This window comes from Nerophis lumbriciformis, linkage group LG09 (assembly GCF_033978685.3).
Source record: "Nerophis lumbriciformis linkage group LG09, RoL_Nlum_v2.1, whole genome shotgun sequence".
NCBI classification, from domain to species: Eukaryota; Metazoa; Chordata; class Actinopteri; order Syngnathiformes; family Syngnathidae; genus Nerophis; species Nerophis lumbriciformis.
The window spans coordinates 22,345,319-22,366,377 of record NC_084556.2 but is presented as its reverse complement, the minus strand read 5'-3'; the positions used below and the strand labels follow the sequence as shown (position 1 = coordinate 22,366,377).

The window sequence follows — 21,059 nt, the reverse complement described above, 5'->3', positions numbered from 1 at the left end:
TTTCAATTGAAACCGTCACAAGGATGACCAAACTGAAAACTTTTTTCAAAATGAGAATCAAACCAAGGAAGAAGATCAAAGATGCCATGAAGTAAAGTAAATAGCTTGCGGCTATGCCAACCAAGAGGTGTCTGGAGAGAGGGACTGTTCATTTCACTACCATGCCAGCTCTACTTGATACACCAGGTACTCTTTTAAATACACATAGCAGAATACTTAAAATGTGTATTGGTCCATCTTAAACAATTCTGTTTCATTTTTTACAAGGCTCCGAAGGAAAAGAAGACTCATTTGAGCAACTGAAAGTAACAGGGGTGAGTTTTTTAGCAACATGAAATATATAGTTGATACGAAGCACATTATATTGTTGCAATGTTGTTGTTTTAAAATAAACAAATGATAACAACAAAAATTTTGACAACGGGACAGGACTGTGCTGAGATTTTACCCCCAGTCATTGTTGAAATATCATCCAAGTATCAAGTAAGTAATTAATGACTTGCATAGGATCGGAATGATACAACTTCCTGTGGACCATGTGACTTGTGAAATATTCCAAATTTTCAGGCTAACAGGACTGAGTGAAAACCCAATGAAGCGATTTAAATGTGAATTTTACCCAAAATGTTGTATATTTTAAAAGAAAATAATCTTTCAGTATAGTTGAGATAAGGAGTAACACACATATGTAAAACAAAATAACATTTAAATTAATTAATGTGATGGTTAAATTTCATATTAAAAATCCAATTTTAGGAAGTAAGGACAGGCAACAATGCTAATTTTCCTGTGTTTGAAGTATAGTCGTACCTCAACTTTAGAGTACCGCAGCTGTCTTTATGCTAATTGTTATGCTTCAAGTTGCAAGCAAAATTAGTTACAAGCATCCCCGCCATTAGCCGGTGTAGCAAATATCACAGTGAACCCCCTAAGATCTGGCATTAGCTTATAGCTAGAGATGGACATAACTTTGTTGTCCAACCATTGGAAGGAAGAAAGTGAGTGGGAAGGACAGTACTAAGAAGATGATGATTGAATTAAAGAAATAAATCATCAAAACCATGACCAAGCGTGTTGTCAACTTGGCAAATCAATTTGAGCATACCACTGCTAGTCTGCACCATACTAAAGCAGCATGAGTCTAACGCAAGCCAAGGATGTTAAAACAATATCTAAACTTTGGACGTTTATCCATGAAAATATGGACAAGCTGCTGATGGTGTGACGGTGGAGAAACAGCTGGAAGGAGATACTGTAGAAATCCACTCTCCAAGGCAAATACTGTACATTATTATTACAATACATCATAAAAATAGTTGTTAGAAGTACATTCTATTTGTATTTGTATTGTTTTTCAGACAAAAGATTTTTATCCAAAAGGCATATAAGGAATGTTACATCTTAAAATTGTGCTGTTTTGGGCGGTGCAAACACCAAATAGATTTTTAATTAATTGCAATGAAAAACATTGATTTAAGATACCGTATTTTCCGGACCACAGGGCGCACCTGATTATAAGGCGCACTGCCTATGAATGGCCTATTTTCGATCTTTTTTCATATATAAGGCGTACCGGATTATAGGGCGCATTAAAGGAGTCATATTTTTTTTTTTTTTTTTTTTTTTCTAAATGTAAAACACTTCCTTGTGGTCTATACATAAGATGTAATGGTGGTTTTTTGGTCAAAATGTTGCATGGATGATGTTTTACAGATCATCTTCAAGCCGCTTTCTGACAGTCGCTTCCGGATGCGCCGTTTTGTCGGCGGTCTTATTTACGTGGCTCACCTTCGGCAGCGTCTTCTCCCCGTCATCTTTGTTGTAGCGGTATAGCGTGCAAGGATGGGAGTGGAAGAATTGTCAAAAGATGGAGCCAACTGTTTTAGTGAAATTCAGACTTTACCTATCGCCTCATCCGCCGGAAACGTGTCCCGTGAAAAAACGTTGTACCGGAACTCTCTAACAACTAAAGTTCCTTGGGTGAATAATGTAAACTCACTACACCTGTATGTTTTAGTGCTTTCATGGCAGATATAAGTAAGAACTTTACACTACTTTATATTAGAAATAGCAACAGCGGAGGATGATTGTCCCATTACAAAAAGATAGAGAAAAAGAAGAGGCTTATCGACTACGGTGTAGGCACAGACTACAAAGGCGGACGTGCGCAATTTTTCAGGATTTATGCAGATCCAAAATACAGATCAGTAGGTACCAGAAAGTAAGAAAAGTTGCTCTTGCATAATTTTGTGAAACAAAACACCAGATAATATGTATTACCTTATACACACACCATAATAATACTCCTATGTTGAAGCACAGTACAATCCATCAAGCGGTCCAGCTTCATAGCTTACCAAAGTCGTACTAAAACATTTTTAATACATTTTTGATTTTTGCATTAGGCAGGTTATAAGGCGCACTGTCGAGTTTTGAGAAGAAAAAAAAGGATTTTATGTGCACCTTATAGTCTGGAAAATACAGTACAAATGTTTTGAGTTGAAAGGCTCAATCACAGAACCAATGAGGCTTGTAAGTTTTTCTTAGTTTGAATTAATGTCCATGCCTTGCCTCGTCCCACGTCTACTTCCTTGTATCCAGAAATTCCCACGCTGTAATTTTGAGTTAACTTTTCTCCTCCCTCAGAGCGACTTTTGTTATCTAGCCTTTTTTCAACCGCAGTGGTGAGTTATGATTTTTTCCTAATGATCTTCCTTCCTCAAAGTTTTTGAGTGATTTTTTGTTTACATTTATTAGAATAAGATTAGAGTAGTCATTTTTATAGTCATTCTTTTCTTCCTCCTGTTGGAGCATTTTTTGTTAAAGTTTTTATAGCAGATACGGCGCTAATTATAGTTCATCTTTATTTTCGTATTTCCTCTTTTTGGAGGGATTTTCGTTTTTTCCCTTTTTGGAACCTTTTTTCGCTGTCTGCTTTTTGTGACTCATAGTATTGAATATACTCTGCTCTGGAGGTTAAAGAGTTTTCAAAATAAAAGCTTTATTTAGAATCCCATCTCTGCATCTGAGTCCCTTCCTTCGTCCAAGCCTGACAATAATAAGATTATTAGTCAGTGGTAACAAATAAAGGACGATAATGACGCTGTAAGAAAGTTATTAAATAATGCTTCAAACATGCTCGTCATTGACAAATGTTTTCATTTCATCTACCCGCCGTGTTGAGAATTGCCTACCCACCTATAACGTCATTGTGTCATTACAGTGAATTATGATGTAATTGGTGTCTATAGTAATCCCACTTCACTGTAACTTGTTGTTGCCCATTAGCACCAAAGCGTATATAAATAAAAAATTTACTTACTTCGTCGGCTGTAAAAAAAAAAAAAATAGTTCACCACTGGGAGGTCATCGCTGCTGAACCCAAGCTATCATGTGCGGCTGTCCTCCAAACACTTGCTTGTTTGTTTCATGGCTGTTTGTTTTTCTCAGCACGGATTACGGCGGCACAGATAAGAGGACGTGCAAATATTATTACAGCGGCGCCTCTTTAAACACACGTATGGAAGCACGTTGGGTGCATAACAATGCTATCACAACATGCAATGGGGGTGCAGGAGAAATGGCGTTGACATGTGACGTCGCTGTCCGTGGTGCTAAACATGATACAGGTGGTTATGCCTAATAGGGTTTGTGAGCAGGCGGACAGCTCAGAGACAAATGTGTTTGTTCAGAGTCAATTTATGCGCTGACTAATGACTTTTAGGCAGTCATATTAAGTGTTATGATAATTCATAATGTGAGCTTCTGCACCATGTGCCTTATTCATAAAGGAGTCTCTCCATCTGACCACTGAAGACTCCTCCTAATCCCTGTTTTTGATTGTCAACATTAACACTCCTGCAGGTTAATTAACTCCTCTCATGTCTCTCATGGCCTCCCTAGCATGGTTTTTCTCAGAGATTTCAAAGGCGGCGTTCCTCTCTACCCACAGCCTAACAACGTTGGCGCCATTAATCCCCTTCAGACGTTAATTACTTGATATGTTATTGCTGTTGTTGCAAAAGGCAACCGAGTGTAAACTCACGGCAGACAAAGCAGCGCATCTCTGCTCAATAACAAATCAGTCACTAAGATGGCGTGATCTATTAAGGAGCCAAAATGGCAGCACTTGATGATGAGTGATGCTTTCTCACAAAGCTCAACACAGAAGATTGCAGCGATGTGCTTAAAAGGCCATGGAAAAATGAGATGAGGGGCTCTTTCCAAAAAAAAGGGGGGAGCATAGCACAGTGTTCTGTCCAGTTCCACACTGGCCCCTTTGTACTGAACCCAGCTTTGACATCAACTGGGTCAAACAAGAAGGAGGGAGGGAAAGCGGGCAGCAGCTGGACCTGACCGTCAATGTCACCCTTGTTAGACAACTTCATCAATGTCTCACACTGGCTGTTCGATTTGTTTTGCTCCTTATCTCTGTGCGCATCTCTTAACTTTGTTTATTTTCCAAAATGGTGCTTGAAGTGCAGCCACCACACCTCCTTATTATACTGAATATTGATGATGTGCCACTTAGGATGTGCACAGCCATCTAACAAACAGGCAAACTGCTGTAAATAGTCATGTCCGTGTTAACAATAGAATACTTATTTTAAACCAAAAGACAAATTAGTGCAGTCATATTCAATTTTTTGTTTCTACAGCTTTTTTATATTGATCATTTTATTGACCCTTTATGTCATGAGTGCCCAGAAATAAATGCTGTAATAGTAGTAGTAGTATTAATGGTGTTTTTGGGTTCCCAGAAATTAATGTTAAAATCTATTATAATTCATTTCCTTTTTTTATACGTAGTTGTACAAGTAGTAGTAATATCAGTTGTAGTTGCAGTAGTAGTAATAGTAGTGGTGGTAGTTAAAGTAGTGTCAATATTCCTATAAAGGATGTTTTTATTTTATAATAAGTTATTATTATTATTATTATGATTTACTGCCAATTATAAAATTACAAAAAGATGCAATATAAGAGCTTTAGCAATCAATTTTATAATAACAATATATATTGTACTGTATACATATTACTATCTTTTATTTTTTTGTTATAATTTCTGTGATTATCATTTGTGTTTTAAGGTGCCCAGAATTGTTTTTAATCATTATTCTTAGTAGTAGTAGTAGTAGTAGTAGTAGTATGATTAACTTGTTAATTATTGTTATTATTATTATCATCATCATCAAATTATTAATTATTATATAATAGCCATGATCTTGCTGCTCTGCTGCCGCCTGTCTGCTTTTTGTTGCAGTGCCTGGTTTCTGGATCACTGGGCGGAGCCAGCTGCGCACACGGCTGATACTCATTTTCTCCTGAATACTTAAGCTCTCCAGTGCATTCACTCGGCGGCAGTAGATTCCTGATGGTTCACCCTTCCAGTTGTGTTCATCTCCTCTGCTTTGGCTCCACTCACGCTTCTCATTTTCTGCCGTGTAGTGTTAACCGTTTCCTCTCCACACCTTTTGTGTGCATTTTCTGTTTTTTCACATCTTTTGTGTGCATTCTTAGTTATTTTTCCTCACTGCTTTTTGAGTGTGCTTTTTGTTTTTAGTCTTATCATTTCTTCTCTGCATTGGGGGTCCTACTCCGACAATAATAAGATGCATTATAAAATATATATTAAAATATGTATTTTTCATTTTGTTAATATTATTATTATTACTTTTATCATTATTTTGTATAGTGTTCTTGGGTGGTTAGTCGTAGTAGTAATAGTAGTACAATATTGTTATTTTTATTATTATTATTATCATTAATATTATTATTATTATTATTGTTATTATTATCACTACTGGTGTTTTTGGGTGCCCAAAATTTATTTTCTAATATTTAATTGTTATTATTATTATTATATTATATTATATCATGTTTTACTGCCAAATATAACATTTTATTATCAACAAATATGCTGATAATAATGTTCCATTTTGATTGACACTGTCATAGAGGCATTAATTAAAAAATATGTTTAGTATTGTGGATGTGGTTTGCACTGCTGTACAAAATACAAATGCATTGCATCATATTGAGATGTGTGTCTAATATTTTGACTCACTTGCAGATGAATATCTAAATATCAAAAACAGCTCAGTGCTGCACTTCAAACTACAAGTACAATCACAAAAATAAACATGTTGTTCAATGACTATCTCTCTGACAATGTCAATCAAATGTATTAACGCTCCTGTAATATTAACAATGTCGCTGGTTGGTGTAAACATTCAAACGTACCCTAATCAAGCACTTAAAACAGTCCAATAAAAGATGCTCACATTGAAATGTGTGACCTGCCTCTGTCGCCAACCCTGAATCCACCACAGCTCTATAAATAATGTCTGGCAGCTGAAATGGGACTTTGTGACTTTAAGATGTCACTTGGGGAGATGTGCTCTATCTATTGTTGATGAGACAAAAGCGTCAGTCAGATTCATATAGGAGTGACGGGGAATAACTTCTCATATCACAGTCACCAAACCGCCTGGCAGAAACTTCAATAACCTTACAACTTCTTTGTGGACATGGGTGAGTGCGCAGAATATTTAACATCTCCTTATCATGTATTATGAATGCTGCTTGGGAACGTCTTAATGCAAATTTCAATAATGTGGTGTTTTATATGTAATTCCTGATCTTGGATATTGCAATAAGTGCAATGTTTGTACTTAATTACGCTATTGATAATGTAACTGCTGATTCAACACAGTGCTGCAGTACTACAATGCACATGATAGGTATGAATTAGAAAATTACCATAATTCACTTCTTCCAGGTCCATTTTCTGACATACTCATGTTCTTCAAATCAACAAAAAACAGTGTTACTCAACTGGTTTGTCGCAGGTGGGTCATGGACCAGCTCAAAATTACATAATTTGATGTAATTGTTTATTTTTTTCTTGTATTATATTTATTATTTAGCATTGATTGTATAAACACATATACATACAGTAAGTACATGCACAGTGCTCCTTTGTTTCTATTAAGAACAATGTCAACAAAACCAACAGGCAAAAGACCTGTCCAGAACAACTCCCCCTTCGTCTCCCCACCCCAACCGCATTTTTTTTTAATTTGACATGCAAATATTTGGAAAATAGGTTATTGATTGAGCCAAACAGGAATCATTTTAAAATGTTATTGATTGATTTTTATTGTCACTGATATTTTTATTTTATATCCTTACATATGTAATTAGGTGTATTTTTGTTTAGGTATCATTATTATTATTATGTATTTATGTATGTATTTATTTTGATTGTTTTATTCAGGACAGTGCACATTAAGGATCAATCTGCTGTACAGACTGTAAATAAGCCAGTTTATAGCATAGTTGCTTATTTCCATTTTCAAAGCGGGTGAAGCGTCTTGCCTATAACACAACGGCAATGTGATGGCAAAAGCTGGATTTGTACCAGGAACCCTGAAGTTTCTGGATGACAGCTCTGCCGTCTGAGCCATGCCACCCCACATTCCCCTAAATATTGACATGTGTGCTGTATCAGACTGCAATATTGCTCAATTAAGGACACGACTTACGTACGTCTAGCTTGTCTGCTATTATGTGCTTAGCCGTCGTGTAGCTGCTAGCTCCTTGTAGCCTTTAGCCTAGCATGTTTACCCCCCAAAACAAACGGGTTTCGAAGGCCATTTTGAAAATAATAATAAATGAGCATGTGTTCAACCCAATAAAATGTAACCATGGGAACATGTGGGTCTCAGAACGAGACCAGTTGAAAACCAACTGAACAAAAAACATTACCATCGCCATACAGCCCTCTTCTCTACGAACTGCATGTGCCTAAATTGTCATCAAAAATGTATCATGATTTTACAGCATTGAGCAGTACTTTTTCACAGTAAAATACTGTAATCAAAATGGACTATAACCTTACAAGAAATGACTGTAAAAAAGATATGATCTTTATATTTCACAGCAATTAACTGTTATCCATCCATCCATTTCCTACCGCTTGTCCCTTACAGGGTAGGGGGGGGGGGGGGGGGCTGGAGCCTATCTCAGCTGCACACGGACATAAGGCGGGGTACACCCTGGACAAGTTGCCACCTCGTTATTTCGCAGTCAAATATTACAATTGTACTCCTCTACCAATTACTGTAAATTCAAACTGTTTTGTCTTTCAGGAGTTACATAGACTACATTGCACTCTTGTACAGTCAGTCGCGGTATGGTGTTAAACCGAGAGAGCAATTGACTGTAAAATTGCAATTGTGAAGTTATAGCATTTTTTATCATTTTAATGTAATTAACTATAAAAAAAAAATACAATTGGGAAGTTACAACGTTTAGTTTTATTTCATTGTAATTAACCATAAAATTACAGCTCTGCAGTTACAGTAAATGGTTGTCAAGACATTTCATAGTAGATTGCTGTTTGCTGTGAATTTACAATGAAAATGTTTACAGTGTGAGCAAGGTGTGCATCAATATTTAGACAGCGGCAATCACGGTAACTTGACAGTAAATTGTCATATTTATATACTGTGAATGCTTGCACCCACGCCACACTTAGGTACCAGGGTGAGCCAGCCCTGCATGGCCTGACGACCCGATGACCCCCATCTTACCAGAACGTGTTGCACCAAGCTCTTTGTTTGCTTGACATCACCGCCCTTTGTCTCATGGCCAAAACAATAGCTACCTTATGTGTGGCCACAAAGACACGCTCTCTCCTCCAGCCTGTGAAGTCAGCGTCCAACCAGGCTGGCGACGCCTGTGACCGCCGCGAGAAGAAGAAGAAGGAGGGCCGGGCCAGTTCGCGGAGAAGCGCCTGGATGTTCGTGCATTGCAGATGAACGTTATTTTGCAGTAGGCAGACGGATCGCTTGGGATCTTTTCTTGTTGTGGAGTACAGGATCAGAAGCAGCCCATGTTTCCGGTCAGGCAGCCTTGGCTTTGCAAAGCCTTAGGTGCTTGCTTTTATCCCATTTCTGCCTGCGCTTTGATTTATTAACACTGTGGTTGTCTGCTGCCTGCTTCTGCCGCTTACACCGGGGAGAGTGCACACCGTTTTGGGTTTCTGCTCGTTGTCTTTTCTGTTCTTTCCTGGTGTGTGTTGATGGGTTGGCAGGCAGACATTTTGTCCGAGCTCTCCCGCCGGGGGACAGAATTCCCCAGCGCGGCGTAGATGTGCTGTGTGCTTCTATGCGCGGTGTGTGCCGCCTGTGTGCTGATATATTATGCCCCCTCAGGTTGTTATGATTGCTGTATCCGGTGCTTGGGGGCAGTGCCCTACCCATCTCTGGTGGCCACCTTGCTGTTCTATGCAGGCGTGGCACTTTTTTGCGGCTGCGGGCACGAAGCCTTAACCCAGACCGAAATCCTGGTCGAGACTCACTTCGCCCGCAACGAGCACGACTATGAGGTCCTGGCATCCTTGTGAGTTCATCTCATCATTTTTTGTCCTCCATAGCTTCATCTCTGTCTGACTGAACCACCCACCCCTACCCCCCCCAGTGTCCAATACTTCCAGTATGTCATCTACGGCCTGGCGTCATTTTTCTTCCTCTATGGTATCCTGCTGCTGGCTGAAGGCTTTTACACCACGAGCGCAGTCAAGCAGACCTTCGGGGAATTCAGGAGCACCCAATGTGGGCGGTGCCTGAGCTTGACGGTGAGTGCAAGGTCAAAGGGGAGGCGGTGAGGAGAGGGGGGTGGTGCAAGGGAGAAGGGACGTAATGTCATCAGATCATTTTGGTCCTGCCGAATGCAGACATGTTTAGAGGGTGCATGGGTACCAAATTCAGTACTTTTTTCCTTATCGGCCTCATTCTGTCAGCACTAACAAGTACACGTTCATGTAAAATCAAACTTTACTTGGCTTTAGGGATGGGTACCTTTCACGTTTGAACAGATACGGTTCCGATTATCCTGTACCTGGGAATCGATACTGGTTCTTAATGGTACCAATTTCCCGTACTTTAGTGCAGTTGTCCCAGACCACCGGCCTGGGGACCTGTACCGGTCCGTGACGCATTTGCTACCGGGCCGCACAGAAACATTAATTTATAAACTACCGCATTTTCTCCGACTAAATTGAACTAAACACACCAATAAGCTTGTTAATAGATGTATATTACAGCTCCTTTGTTGTAGTACATGGGACAATGCACATTAATGGACATATAAAATGGTAATGTGCCAGATTGTAGCCAAAGGCTAATTTTTCTTTTTTTTGGCTGTTTTTATCTGGTCCGTGTAAATAATGCATACGTTAAACCGGTCCCTGGTAGAAAAAAGATTGGGGAACCCTGCTTTAGTGTATATTGATAAATGTTAATTGTTTAATGATGAAATGTAACTTTAACAATGAGCTGTTGATGATGATAACTATGCTGTCCAGTAGATATATTTTGTTTTCTTATTACATATTTTGGTCTTATTTGCAATTATTGTATACTGTAGTAGACTTTGCGTTCAGTTTCAATTCCAAGACGTGAAATGGCAGTAGTGTACACACTACAGCGTGTTGCCTAGTCTTTGCCATAAAGATGAATGTACCACCGGTACATTTGGGCACCTCACAATTTGATTATGATTCGATTAAAAAACGATTATTATATATATGGACCTGCTCAGTGGCCTTGTGGTTAGAGTGTCCGGCCGGAGATCGGTAGGTCGTGAGTTCAAACCCCGGTCGAGTCATACCAAAACTCTAAAAATGGGACCCATTAACTCCCTGCTTGGCACTCAGCATCAAGGGTTGGAATTGGGGGTTAAATCACCAAAATGATTCCTGAGCGTGGCCAACGCTGCTGCTCACTGCTCCCCTCACCTCCCAGTGGGTGGAACAAGGGGATGGGTCAAATGCAGGGGGTAATTTCACCACACCTAGTGTGTGTGTGACTATCAGTGGTACTTTAACTTTAACTTTTATTGATACATCTATAATATATATATATATATATATTGATGCAGTTTTACATTTCTTTTCGTTTCACTAAATGAGAGCATATCACTTGCAACTTTAAAAAAAAGTGTATTTGTAATAAGAAACAAATTAATTCCCACATTTATTAAATTAATGGAAATGTGTGCAAAACTGGAACATGAGTGCCTAATAATAAGGAAGCTGTACAGTGAGGTGGAACGCTGCAGTCAGCTAAATTTTATAACTGTCTGTATTATTTTATTTACTATAAATAAATCGATTATCGATTATTGATGTTTATTCATCGATTTTATAATTGTCCATGTCCGATTGGGATGCATCTAAACATTGATTATTTTTTCACCACCTCTACCTACAAAATGTTTATTTTGTAGCTGTTTGAGTGTAATGTGCATCTTAGTTGTATTTTCCATTACCAAATTTGGAGGTGTTCAAATCGCCATGTAAAATTGCTAATGCTAACAAATAGCAATGTAAATTCGCATCAAGCTAGCGCATTTTGGAAAAGTGCCACCTTATTTTATGTTTGACCGTTTTCTATCCGGCATACTTGTTTTGTTGGCATTGAAAATTGCAGCATTACCTGGAAGCAGTCCAGCTGAGTCCGCTGTGAGTATTGCTTGAGTGATTGTTTCCTCGCTAAGTGTTTAAGCCAGTGTTTAGTCTGCAAAACCGGACGTGACTTCACAAGAGACAAAACTATTGAAATATGGTAACATTGGATTTTACGTGAATTGATACCCGATAGTACCGACGGAATTAGATCGGTACCAATAAAAGTACAAAATTTGGTGCCCATCCCTACCTCGCTTGCATGTTTGCGTCACATCCGGTTGCAGACTAAACAGCGGCTCAAACACTTGATGGGCCAACAGGGGTCTTCATAGTGGACTGCCTCCAGATAATGCTATAATTAACAATGCTAACAAAGCAAGCATGGCTGATAGAAAGCACGTGAAAGTAAAGCCCCACTTTTAAGCTAGCCGGATGCTAATTTTCATTGGACAGGCTATATACAGACTACTGATTAGCATTAGCGATTTTACATGATTATTCCAACACCTCCGAATTTCAGAAATACAACTAAGATGCACGTTACAATCAAACAGCTGGTGTGTAATAAGTAAAATACTTACAGTATTAACACTTATTAGGACTCAACAAAAGACAAGACTGGCACATTCAATTTAATGCCTAGAGACTACTTCTTGGCTATGGCAACACATCTAGGACAAACTGAAATAAATGAGTACTGCAAATGGGACTTAGAAGTGTAAGATATAGCAGCTGTTCAGTACAGATATCATTATCAGCTCACTGTTAAAAGTTAAAATAAAAATAGAGATGTTATTATCAAACAAGTTAACAATTGTTGCCACATGAACACACACACATGTTCCGTAAATTGGTTCTATCAAAAACCGATACCGATTTCCAGGTGCTTCATCAGTTCAAATGTGAAAAGTAGATGTGAAGATATATTAGATGTGTTAAATCCCCTGAAACAGAAGTGTTTCTAAATGCCAATCTTCACTTAAGACTAGAACAAACTGTTCAGTTTTATATTTACACATTTGCAACTGGTTGAATGCACTATGGGCATCCTGAACTCCATTGTAAAAATATGTGTCTCTTTTTTATTTAATGCTTGAATATGCTGTGTTCACATTGGTTAAGTTTGTATTTATGATACCTTGATTTCGGCTATGGTGTCATTTTGATTATTGTTTTTGATTATATTATAATTGTTATATTTGAATGGTGATAAATGAATGTGTTGTGGCAGTTGCGGATTTCACCAATGCTGCGGTCTGACAAAACACTCGATTGCTTTTCCAAACGTTTTTAATGGTGAACTGCCAAAATGAGAATCCTAAACAGGAAGTGCTTTAAGTTTAACGGCTTTGTAAAAACACTGAGTCAATGTCTGAGTTCATTGTGTTCTTCTTGGTGTTTTTGAAACTGCACCAATTTTTCCTCAGAATTTTCAACTAACTTGAAGTGTTTTGCCAGAAGGATTATTTGTAACATGTACATTTTCAGAATGTGCGTGTTTTATTTTTGGCCAAAGTAAGACAAAGAAAACAATCTGAAGTTGTCTTTAATTTTAAGTTTTATTGCCATGATTTTGCCAGTCCGCCTCGTGTGGGAATAATTTATAGACACCCCTGGTCCATATATATTTCATAGTGCAGTGTATATTCGGTTGGTAGTGCGGCCATGCCAGCAAACTGAGGGTTCATGGTTCGATCCCCAGCTTCTACCACCCTAGTCATGTCTGTTGCATCCTTGAACAAGACACTTCATCCTTGCTCCTGATGGGTCGTGGTTACAGCCTTGCATGGCAGTTCCCGCCATCACTGTGTGAGTGGGTGAATGTGGAAATAGTGTCAAAGTGCTTTGAGCACATTGAAGGTAGAAAAGCGCCATACAAGTTTAACCCATATGCAGTAGCTACTTTAATTACATAGAAATTCATAATATCACTTTAGAAATGTATTTTACACATACACTATTTTTGTTAGAAATCTATTTAAAACAACAAAAAAATTGGAGGAGCTGTCTGGGGACTGAAATAGACAACTCTTTTTAAAGAGGTCAGCCCAAAATTCTCAAAAAAGAGCTGAACTTTTCATTACTATTGCCCTACAGATGAACAAATTATACTTTGTTTTTATGACAATGGAACCTCCAAAGTCAAGCATGATCATTACCAAGTTGTTCAAATATCACAACATATTTTCAAGGGATGCACAAAATGAAAATTCATCGCCGAAACCAAAAACCAAAAATGAAGAAACCAAGCCAGAAATTCAGACCAAAACACCAAAATAAATTATTATGCCAAATATTACTATAATTGTCCACAGGTCTTTCGGGGATATATAAGTTATTTTGAAATGTCTTTATAGAAAAAAAAAAGAACAATTATTTTTCAGCTAAACAGTCTTTTTTTAAACAACATAATAAAACATGATGAAAGTGGAGCATATGGAGCTTTTACTTTCCTTTGTACTGAAAATGTTAGTGTTTTGAATCCATCACATTTTATATATACTTTAAACCAGAAAAGAGCCGGCTTTCTGCATATGCCATCATAACATCCAGTTTCGGCAGTCTTTTTTTAGTGCTAAAAATGATTGCTGCCCCGGATTTCGGTGCATCACTAATATTTTCAATAGGACGTCATGGAAAGTCATTTTATTCATCCCATCGCTGATACCATTCACACAAAATCTAAATCGAAAGCATACCACACTATAAATGATGAGAAACCCCAAATCTTATGTAATAATAGCTTTAACTTGACTTTTAAGAAATAATAATGAAAAATATATTTGATAATAATGAAAACAAAATTAAATAATAATAAAAAAAATAATCAAATAATGATAAAAAAATTTAATTGTGTATACACAAATTTATACATATATATATATCTATGTGATGGGGATGAATATATTTATATTCAACGATAATAAATAAATAAAAATAGATGTATATATATATATATATATATATATATATATATATATATATATATATATATATATATATGTATATATATATATATATATATATATATATATATATATATATATATATATATATATATATATATATATATATATATATAATTGGAAATAAAGCAATACAAATAATACTGTCTGAACCCCATATTTTCATTTTTTGAGACGCCACTGTATTTCAAAGAAGAAGAATTATGCTGACTTAATGATGCCACATTCATCACACAGCAACCAGAGGCTGTGTGCTGCGTTTCCCTGACCTTACATTCCATTTTTTTTTATTTCAACAGTTTGTCATCGTGACGTATATCTTGGCCTTCATCTGGCTGGCCGTGTTTGCCTTCACCGCTATTCCCGTCTACTTCCTGTTCAACATGGAGCAAACCTGCCATGACGTCAACATCTTGGCCGAAACGACCCCCAGCATAAATCAGCACGCATGGATTTGCATGGATGCCAGGCAATATGGTGCGATGCTCCTATAATGACTGACCGCATGCACACCTGATGAGAATATTAATGTGATCCTTCCAGCCAATGAATTAATCATTGGGGACTAGATGCTAAACTAGTTGTTCAATTAGTTAGAAAATCATTGAGATGACAACACCCTGGATTCTTTGAACATTTTAAAATTGAAATTATTGAAATGATTCATAAGGCATCTTTATCCAATATTGCTATGTGATTTGTCACTACTATTTTGTCATGTCTTTATAAAGGGCTGCTTCCTTGGAATGCCATGCCAGGAAAGGTCTGTGGAATGACCTTGGCATCTATTTGCAAAACGAGCGAGGTGAGTACATTATTTACATATCACGCTTGTATGCAGTATTTTAAAATGCTGTATTTTGTTTTTTCAATAAGCACAATAAAGTGATAACTGTGGTACCTCAATTTTTATTAGTAATCTTTTCCAAACAGTCCGAACCAAACCCAATCATACAAAAAACTAAGACATTTTTCCTATAAGAAATCCATCCATCCATCCATCCATCCATTTTCTACCGGTTGTCCCGTTCGGGGTCGCGGGGGGTGCTGGAGCCTCTCTCAGCTGCATTGGGGCGGAAGGCCAGGTACAAGCTGGGCAAGTCACCACCTCAACGCAGCCTACAATAAATAATGTAACAATACACATTTAATGGAGCATGGTTATAATTTTGCATACAGAAAATAAAGCAAAATACACAAATGATAAATAAAATATAGGTGGTCATTTAACAGAATTTATTGAAAACTTTTGTGGGTGAAGATGGCGATGAGCACCTTTGCACTTTGCTACTAGCCCTTTGTTGAATATATCAGTGTTTCCCACCTTATTTTTCAAAATGCTTGTACTCGCAACTTTCTTTGGCTCTTGAGTAAGTCACCATGGCGTGGGATTCTGACTCGTTTGTTACATGCAATAGTTGGCCGTACAATCGAGACAGTATACAAACAATTTGGACTGAGATTTTCTCTGAAAACTGAATCCTACAAAAAGTGGGGTGTACAAAAACTGAGGTACCATTATATATGATTGTTGCTATTGTGCTTTTTTTTTTCAGTTTCACTTCACATATGACCTGTACATTGCTGCATTCGCTGGGTCTGGAATCACTCTCTTAGCACTGGTGAGCACAGATTTTAATAATTTGCATACATTTGGGTCACAATTAACATTTGTGGACACTGTACATATAAAGTTATGTCCCATAATATTCATACCCTGGATAAAGTGAATTTGTATTTGTTGAATAGTATCTTTTAGAATGATGAAAAACACATACTTGTTGCATTTTTGAGATTTGACTGAATCCTTTGCACTGTTCTAAAGGAGCATAATCTAGAGCAGGGGTTCTCACAAGTTCTAGTAGTCATCAAAGCAGGTTTTTTCATTATAGCCTATAGGTCAACTTTTTAAACATAAATAGATATAATTACTGAAAAAATTTATAAAAGTTGATAGTCCAACTTATAATAACTGGTATACACACACCTGCGATGGAGATGACATCAGTAGAAAAAAATGCATTTAAATTAGATAATAACTAGTCACAGCTTGAAATATGGGATCTTTTATATGAATATTTTAACTTTTAAATGAACTTAAAATATGCCTTTTTTTTCTTGTGGTGAATAAGAGCTACAGTGCGATTGTCAAGCTTATAAAATGCAGTGCAAGTGTAAGCCCTTGTGACTGCTTGTTTTTATTATTAATGGCTGTGTTGGTGATGGGAATGATAAGTGATAATAATAATAATAATAATAATAATAATAATAATAATAATAATAATAATAATAATAATAAGTGAATTATATTTATATAGTGCTTTTTCTCTATGTAAATCACTTTACATAGTGAAACCCATTATCTACATCTTTAAGCTACATTTAAACCAGCGTGGGTGGCACTGGGAGCAGGTGGACAAGTGTCTTGCCCAAGGACACTACGGCAGTGACAAGGATGGCAGAAGCGAGGATCGAACCTGGAATCCTCAAATTGCTGGCACGGCCACTCTACGAACTGAGCCATGCCACCCACAATAATAACGATACATATTGTTTCTATTATTGTATTCAATTTTTTTTTTTTTTTAATGTTTTTAATCACTATTATGGATTATATCATTATTATTGAAATTGATACTGTTGTTGCTATTTACTAAGTCTTGTATTTGTATTGATTTGTACATTTTAATCCTAAGTATTATAAAGCTGGGATTGATTGGCGTCGGGATTGTTCTATTTTCTTTTATTAGATTGATCAACATTATGTGTGATATTTGTAAATAAATTAAATAGGGAAATCAATAAATACACATAATTATATGTAAAAAGTGAATTTCAGAGCACATTATAAAGAAAATGAGGAGCAACATGCTAATGCATGCAGAATAATAAAAAACAAAACATAATAATAAATAACAATGCACTGAATATGACCCAAAATTAAACATTTCACTTAAAATTGTGCAGTGATTGTATACCAAAAACATAAACAGCAATTCCTTGTTTATCACTGTTAATTGGTTCCAGACATCATCGCAACAAATGAATTTCAGCGAAGTAGGAATCATTACTTATTAATCAAATATTTGTATTGCTACAGCATAAACAAACAGTTTATTACCTTCTAAATACATGTTCTGCATTATGAGAACCATCTATACATGAACTAACATCCTATAGTCACCATTACACTGATTTATTCCAATGTAGTCTTTCTGCCTGTGGCTGAGCCAATCAGTGGCTACGATACTGAATAGCACGATCTGATTAGTTTGGTCTCATCTAGTGACCAATTCTACTCTAGTATTGATATATTAAGTACATTTAGCCATTTCTATGCTACAAAATGCTTAACTTAGGGGGAAAATGTTATAGAATATGGTCCGCTACATTATTTCATGTAGTCTGCCACAACATTTAATGTGGCCCTCTCCATCATTTATGTGATTCGCCACGTTGCTTTTTATGATCGCGACATCATTTTATGTGGTCCGCCACATCATTTAAATAGCCACACCTTGTCATTTTATGTGGTCATCTCCATCATTTTATGTGGTCCGCCACATCATTTAAATAGCCATACCTTGTCATTTTATGTGGTCATCTACATCATTTTATGTGGTCCGCCACATCATTTAAATAGCCACACTTTGTCATTTTATGTGGTCATCTCCATCATTTTATGTGGTCCGCCACATCGTTTAAATAGTCATACCTTGTAATTTTATGCGGTCATCTACATCATTTTATGTGGTCCGCCACATCAGTATGAGGTCCGCCACAACATTTAATGTGGCCCTCTCGGTCATTTTATGTTGTCCACCACACTATCTTATGTGGTCGCAACATCATATTATGTGATCCACCACGTCATTTTTGGTCGTCTGCCACAACATTTTGTGTGGTCCGCCATATTATTTAAGTCGCTCGACTCATCATTTTTCATGTTCAGCTGCATCATTATAGTGGTCCAACAGATCTTTTAAATGGTCATAACTTGTCATTTTATGTGGTCCTCTATGTCATTTTATGTGGTCAACATTTAAGGTGGCCCTCTCCATCATTTTATGTGGTCCGCCACAATATTTTATGTACCGCAACATCATTTCATATGGTCTGCTACATCATTTTATGTCGTCCGCCACAACATTTAAGGTGGCCCTCTCCATCATTTTATGAGGTCCGCCACAATATTTTATGTCGTTGCAGTGTCATTTTATGTGGTCCGCCACCTCCTTTTAGGTGGTCCGGCACAACATTTTGTGTGGTCCCCCATATCATTTAAGTTACCTGCCCCAGCATTTTATGCGGTCAGTTACATCATTTTATGAGGTCAGCTACATCATTTAACGTGGTCCGCCACATTGTTTAAATGGCTATAACTGGTCATTTTATGTGGTCCGCCACAACATTTAAGGTGGCCCTCTCCATCATTTTATGTGGTCTGCCACATTATGTTTTGTGATTGCTACATCATGTTATGTGGTTTACCACATAATTACATGTGGTACACTACAAACTTTAATAAGACCCGCTCCATCAGTGTACAGTATGTGGTTCGCCGCCACGTAATTTTATGTAGTTCGCTACTTCATTTTTTGAGTTCCGCTATATCATTTCATGTAGTCTGCCATAACATTTCATGTACCGTAGTCTGCCATAACATTTCATGTAGTCTGCCATAACATTTCACGTGGTCCACCATAACATCTAAATACCTCTTCATCATTTTATGTGGTCGCCGAATCATTTCATGTGGTCCGCCATATAATTTAAGTTGCTGAATAATTAATTAAAAATGCGGGCAGCCACAATATTTAATTTGGCCCGCGCCGTTATTGTATGTGGTCTGCGACGTCATTTTATGTGGTTCGATGCCTCATTTTATGTGGTCCGCTACGTCGTTTATGGCCTGCAAAAGGCTATAAATAATAAAACAGTTTCTGGCTAAATGTATTTGTTCCTTCAATTTTGACAGAAAAATGTACTGCATGCAATTGCATATGTTCGACACTTTTATATGATGGAAACATGCAACATCTGGTCCAAACTTTTTTTTTTGATATAATAAAAAGGTAGTTAAATGTCTGCTCTTATTTACGTTTTTCAAAGGTGGTTATCCATCCATCTGTTAGTAGAATATTCAGTAATAATCAACCACAGTTTGCCCATGCAAATAGTTTAACAAGGCTGTTATACGTTTATAGTCACTGTAACATGCGGCCCTCTCAGGGCAGCCATAAATACCCTATGGTTGTGGCCTACAATAAAAATGAGTTTGCCCCCAATGGCTATATGAAAAAAAAAATTACATTTTTCGAGCCACAAAAAGCCAAGTCACTGATTATGTTCATTTCCAAATACAGGCTCTAGTACTGAAACTAGTGAGCCTAATATTTCTTCCTCTTCACCCTTTTTTTTTCTTCACAGTTTGTGTATTTGGTGGCTACCACCTACAACTATGCAGTTTTGCGATTCCTGGGCAGGAAGGGGGTACGCTAATTGCAGCAGCCCCAACTCCAGTCATCGGCGTCCTCATGGTTGTGAGATGCAATGCTACAGTACATGCCATTCACCTTGATGCAAACAACCAACATGGATCACCTGCTAGTATTTCTCTGCAATAATAATTTTCGCCACTGTGTCTTCGTATGAACAACAGACATAGAGATGAAGACTCCTGTCCTCTCAGATGATTCTCTTAGCTTTGTTGTTTATGTGATCTCCTGTTTTTGTTGTGTGTGTCCATATCCCTTAGTGCTGATGCAGTCATGATGTGTGAGGCCTTTCAGGAATAATAAAGAGCAAGGACAGCTCCCTGTAGCATAACTTGCATGCACGTGCTTACTGATGCATGTATTAGGACTTTAGGACTTATTGTCACCTTTTGTGTGTTTTCAAACTGAATGTACCAAAGTTGTCTGCACCTCGGGTGGGTTGTATTGTGTCGCCCCGCTCACTGTCACTCACATATTTGCTTTGTTTAAACACCACTGTGTGGGGGGGAAACAAAGTCATATATTCAACAATTTTTTTCATCAGATAACTCATGTTTAATAATATGAGTGCCTGCTACTAATTGAATTTTGTCATGCGTGGGCAGTTGAAACTAGACATTTAATTTTGTGATGTTATTGTAACTTTAAATGGCATGTTTCCAATAAAAACGTGGTTAATCAACATTATAGCTCAATTGATCTCAGACAACTACTCTGGTCATCGTACAGCGATTGACTGGCCACTGAAAAACGCACTTGTGTTAACGACAGTCATGACTGTGTTGACTTATTTTTAAAGGACAGTAGATCTATACAGCTATAAAATCTGTCCACTGACTATTCTAAACGACACTCTCAAAAAAGCTCTTAAACAGCTGATAGTGCCAAGATGACATAAACATGCGAGTATATGTACACAACAATAAGTACAATCTTGACAATAAAACCAAATCATGATAAAAAAAAAAATATATATATATATATGAATAAAATGTCAATAGAACAGAGATGATGATCAACAATTAAAGATGCTAAAAATGTTGCATTCTTTTTTTGTGATTGTTTTGGCCTAAAATGTTGGAATTTTCAGAAAGCTGAAGCAAAAGTTGCGATGTTTGAAGA

General features: G+C 37.2%; 1 protein-coding gene across 2 annotated transcripts; it reads left to right on the top strand.

Annotated features, from left to right (window-relative positions):
• Positions 1-6,366: 6,366 nt before the first annotated feature.
• Positions 6,367-20,621, top strand: plp1b (proteolipid protein 1b). Of its 2 annotated transcripts, none has more exons than XM_061962211.2 (7): positions 6,367-6,531; positions 9,219-9,405; positions 9,484-9,640; positions 14,739-14,916; positions 15,171-15,244; positions 15,996-16,061; positions 19,870-20,621. In XM_061962211.2, the coding sequence occupies exons 1-7, from the start codon at positions 6,528-6,530 to the stop codon at positions 19,939-19,941; spliced, it is 738 nt and encodes a 245-aa protein (XP_061818195.1). In that variant the 5' UTR covers positions 6,367-6,527; the 3' UTR covers positions 19,942-20,621. The 2 variants fall into 2 exon arrangements, with proteins under 2 accessions (XP_061818195.1, XP_061818194.1); XM_061962210.2 differs by lacking the exon at positions 6,367-6,531 and adding an exon at positions 8,728-8,936.
• The last annotated feature ends 438 nt before the right edge of the window (positions 20,622-21,059 follow it).

What these genes read in the sequence shown, in the direction of transcription:
- plp1b (XM_061962210.2), top strand. Translation starts at nt 8,897, where the DNA reads ATGTTTCCGGTCAGGCAGCCTTGGCTTTGCAAAGCCTTAG. An exon ending in TTGGCTTTGCAAAGCCTTAG is followed by an intron (nt 8,937 to 9,218) that starts GTGCTTGCTTTT and finishes ATGCCCCCTCAG; the next exon opens with GTTGTTATGATTGCTGTATC. An exon ending in GGCGGTGCCTGAGCTTGACG is followed by an intron (nt 9,641 to 14,738) that starts GTGAGTGCAAGG and finishes TTATTTCAACAG; the next exon opens with TTTGTCATCGTGACGTATAT.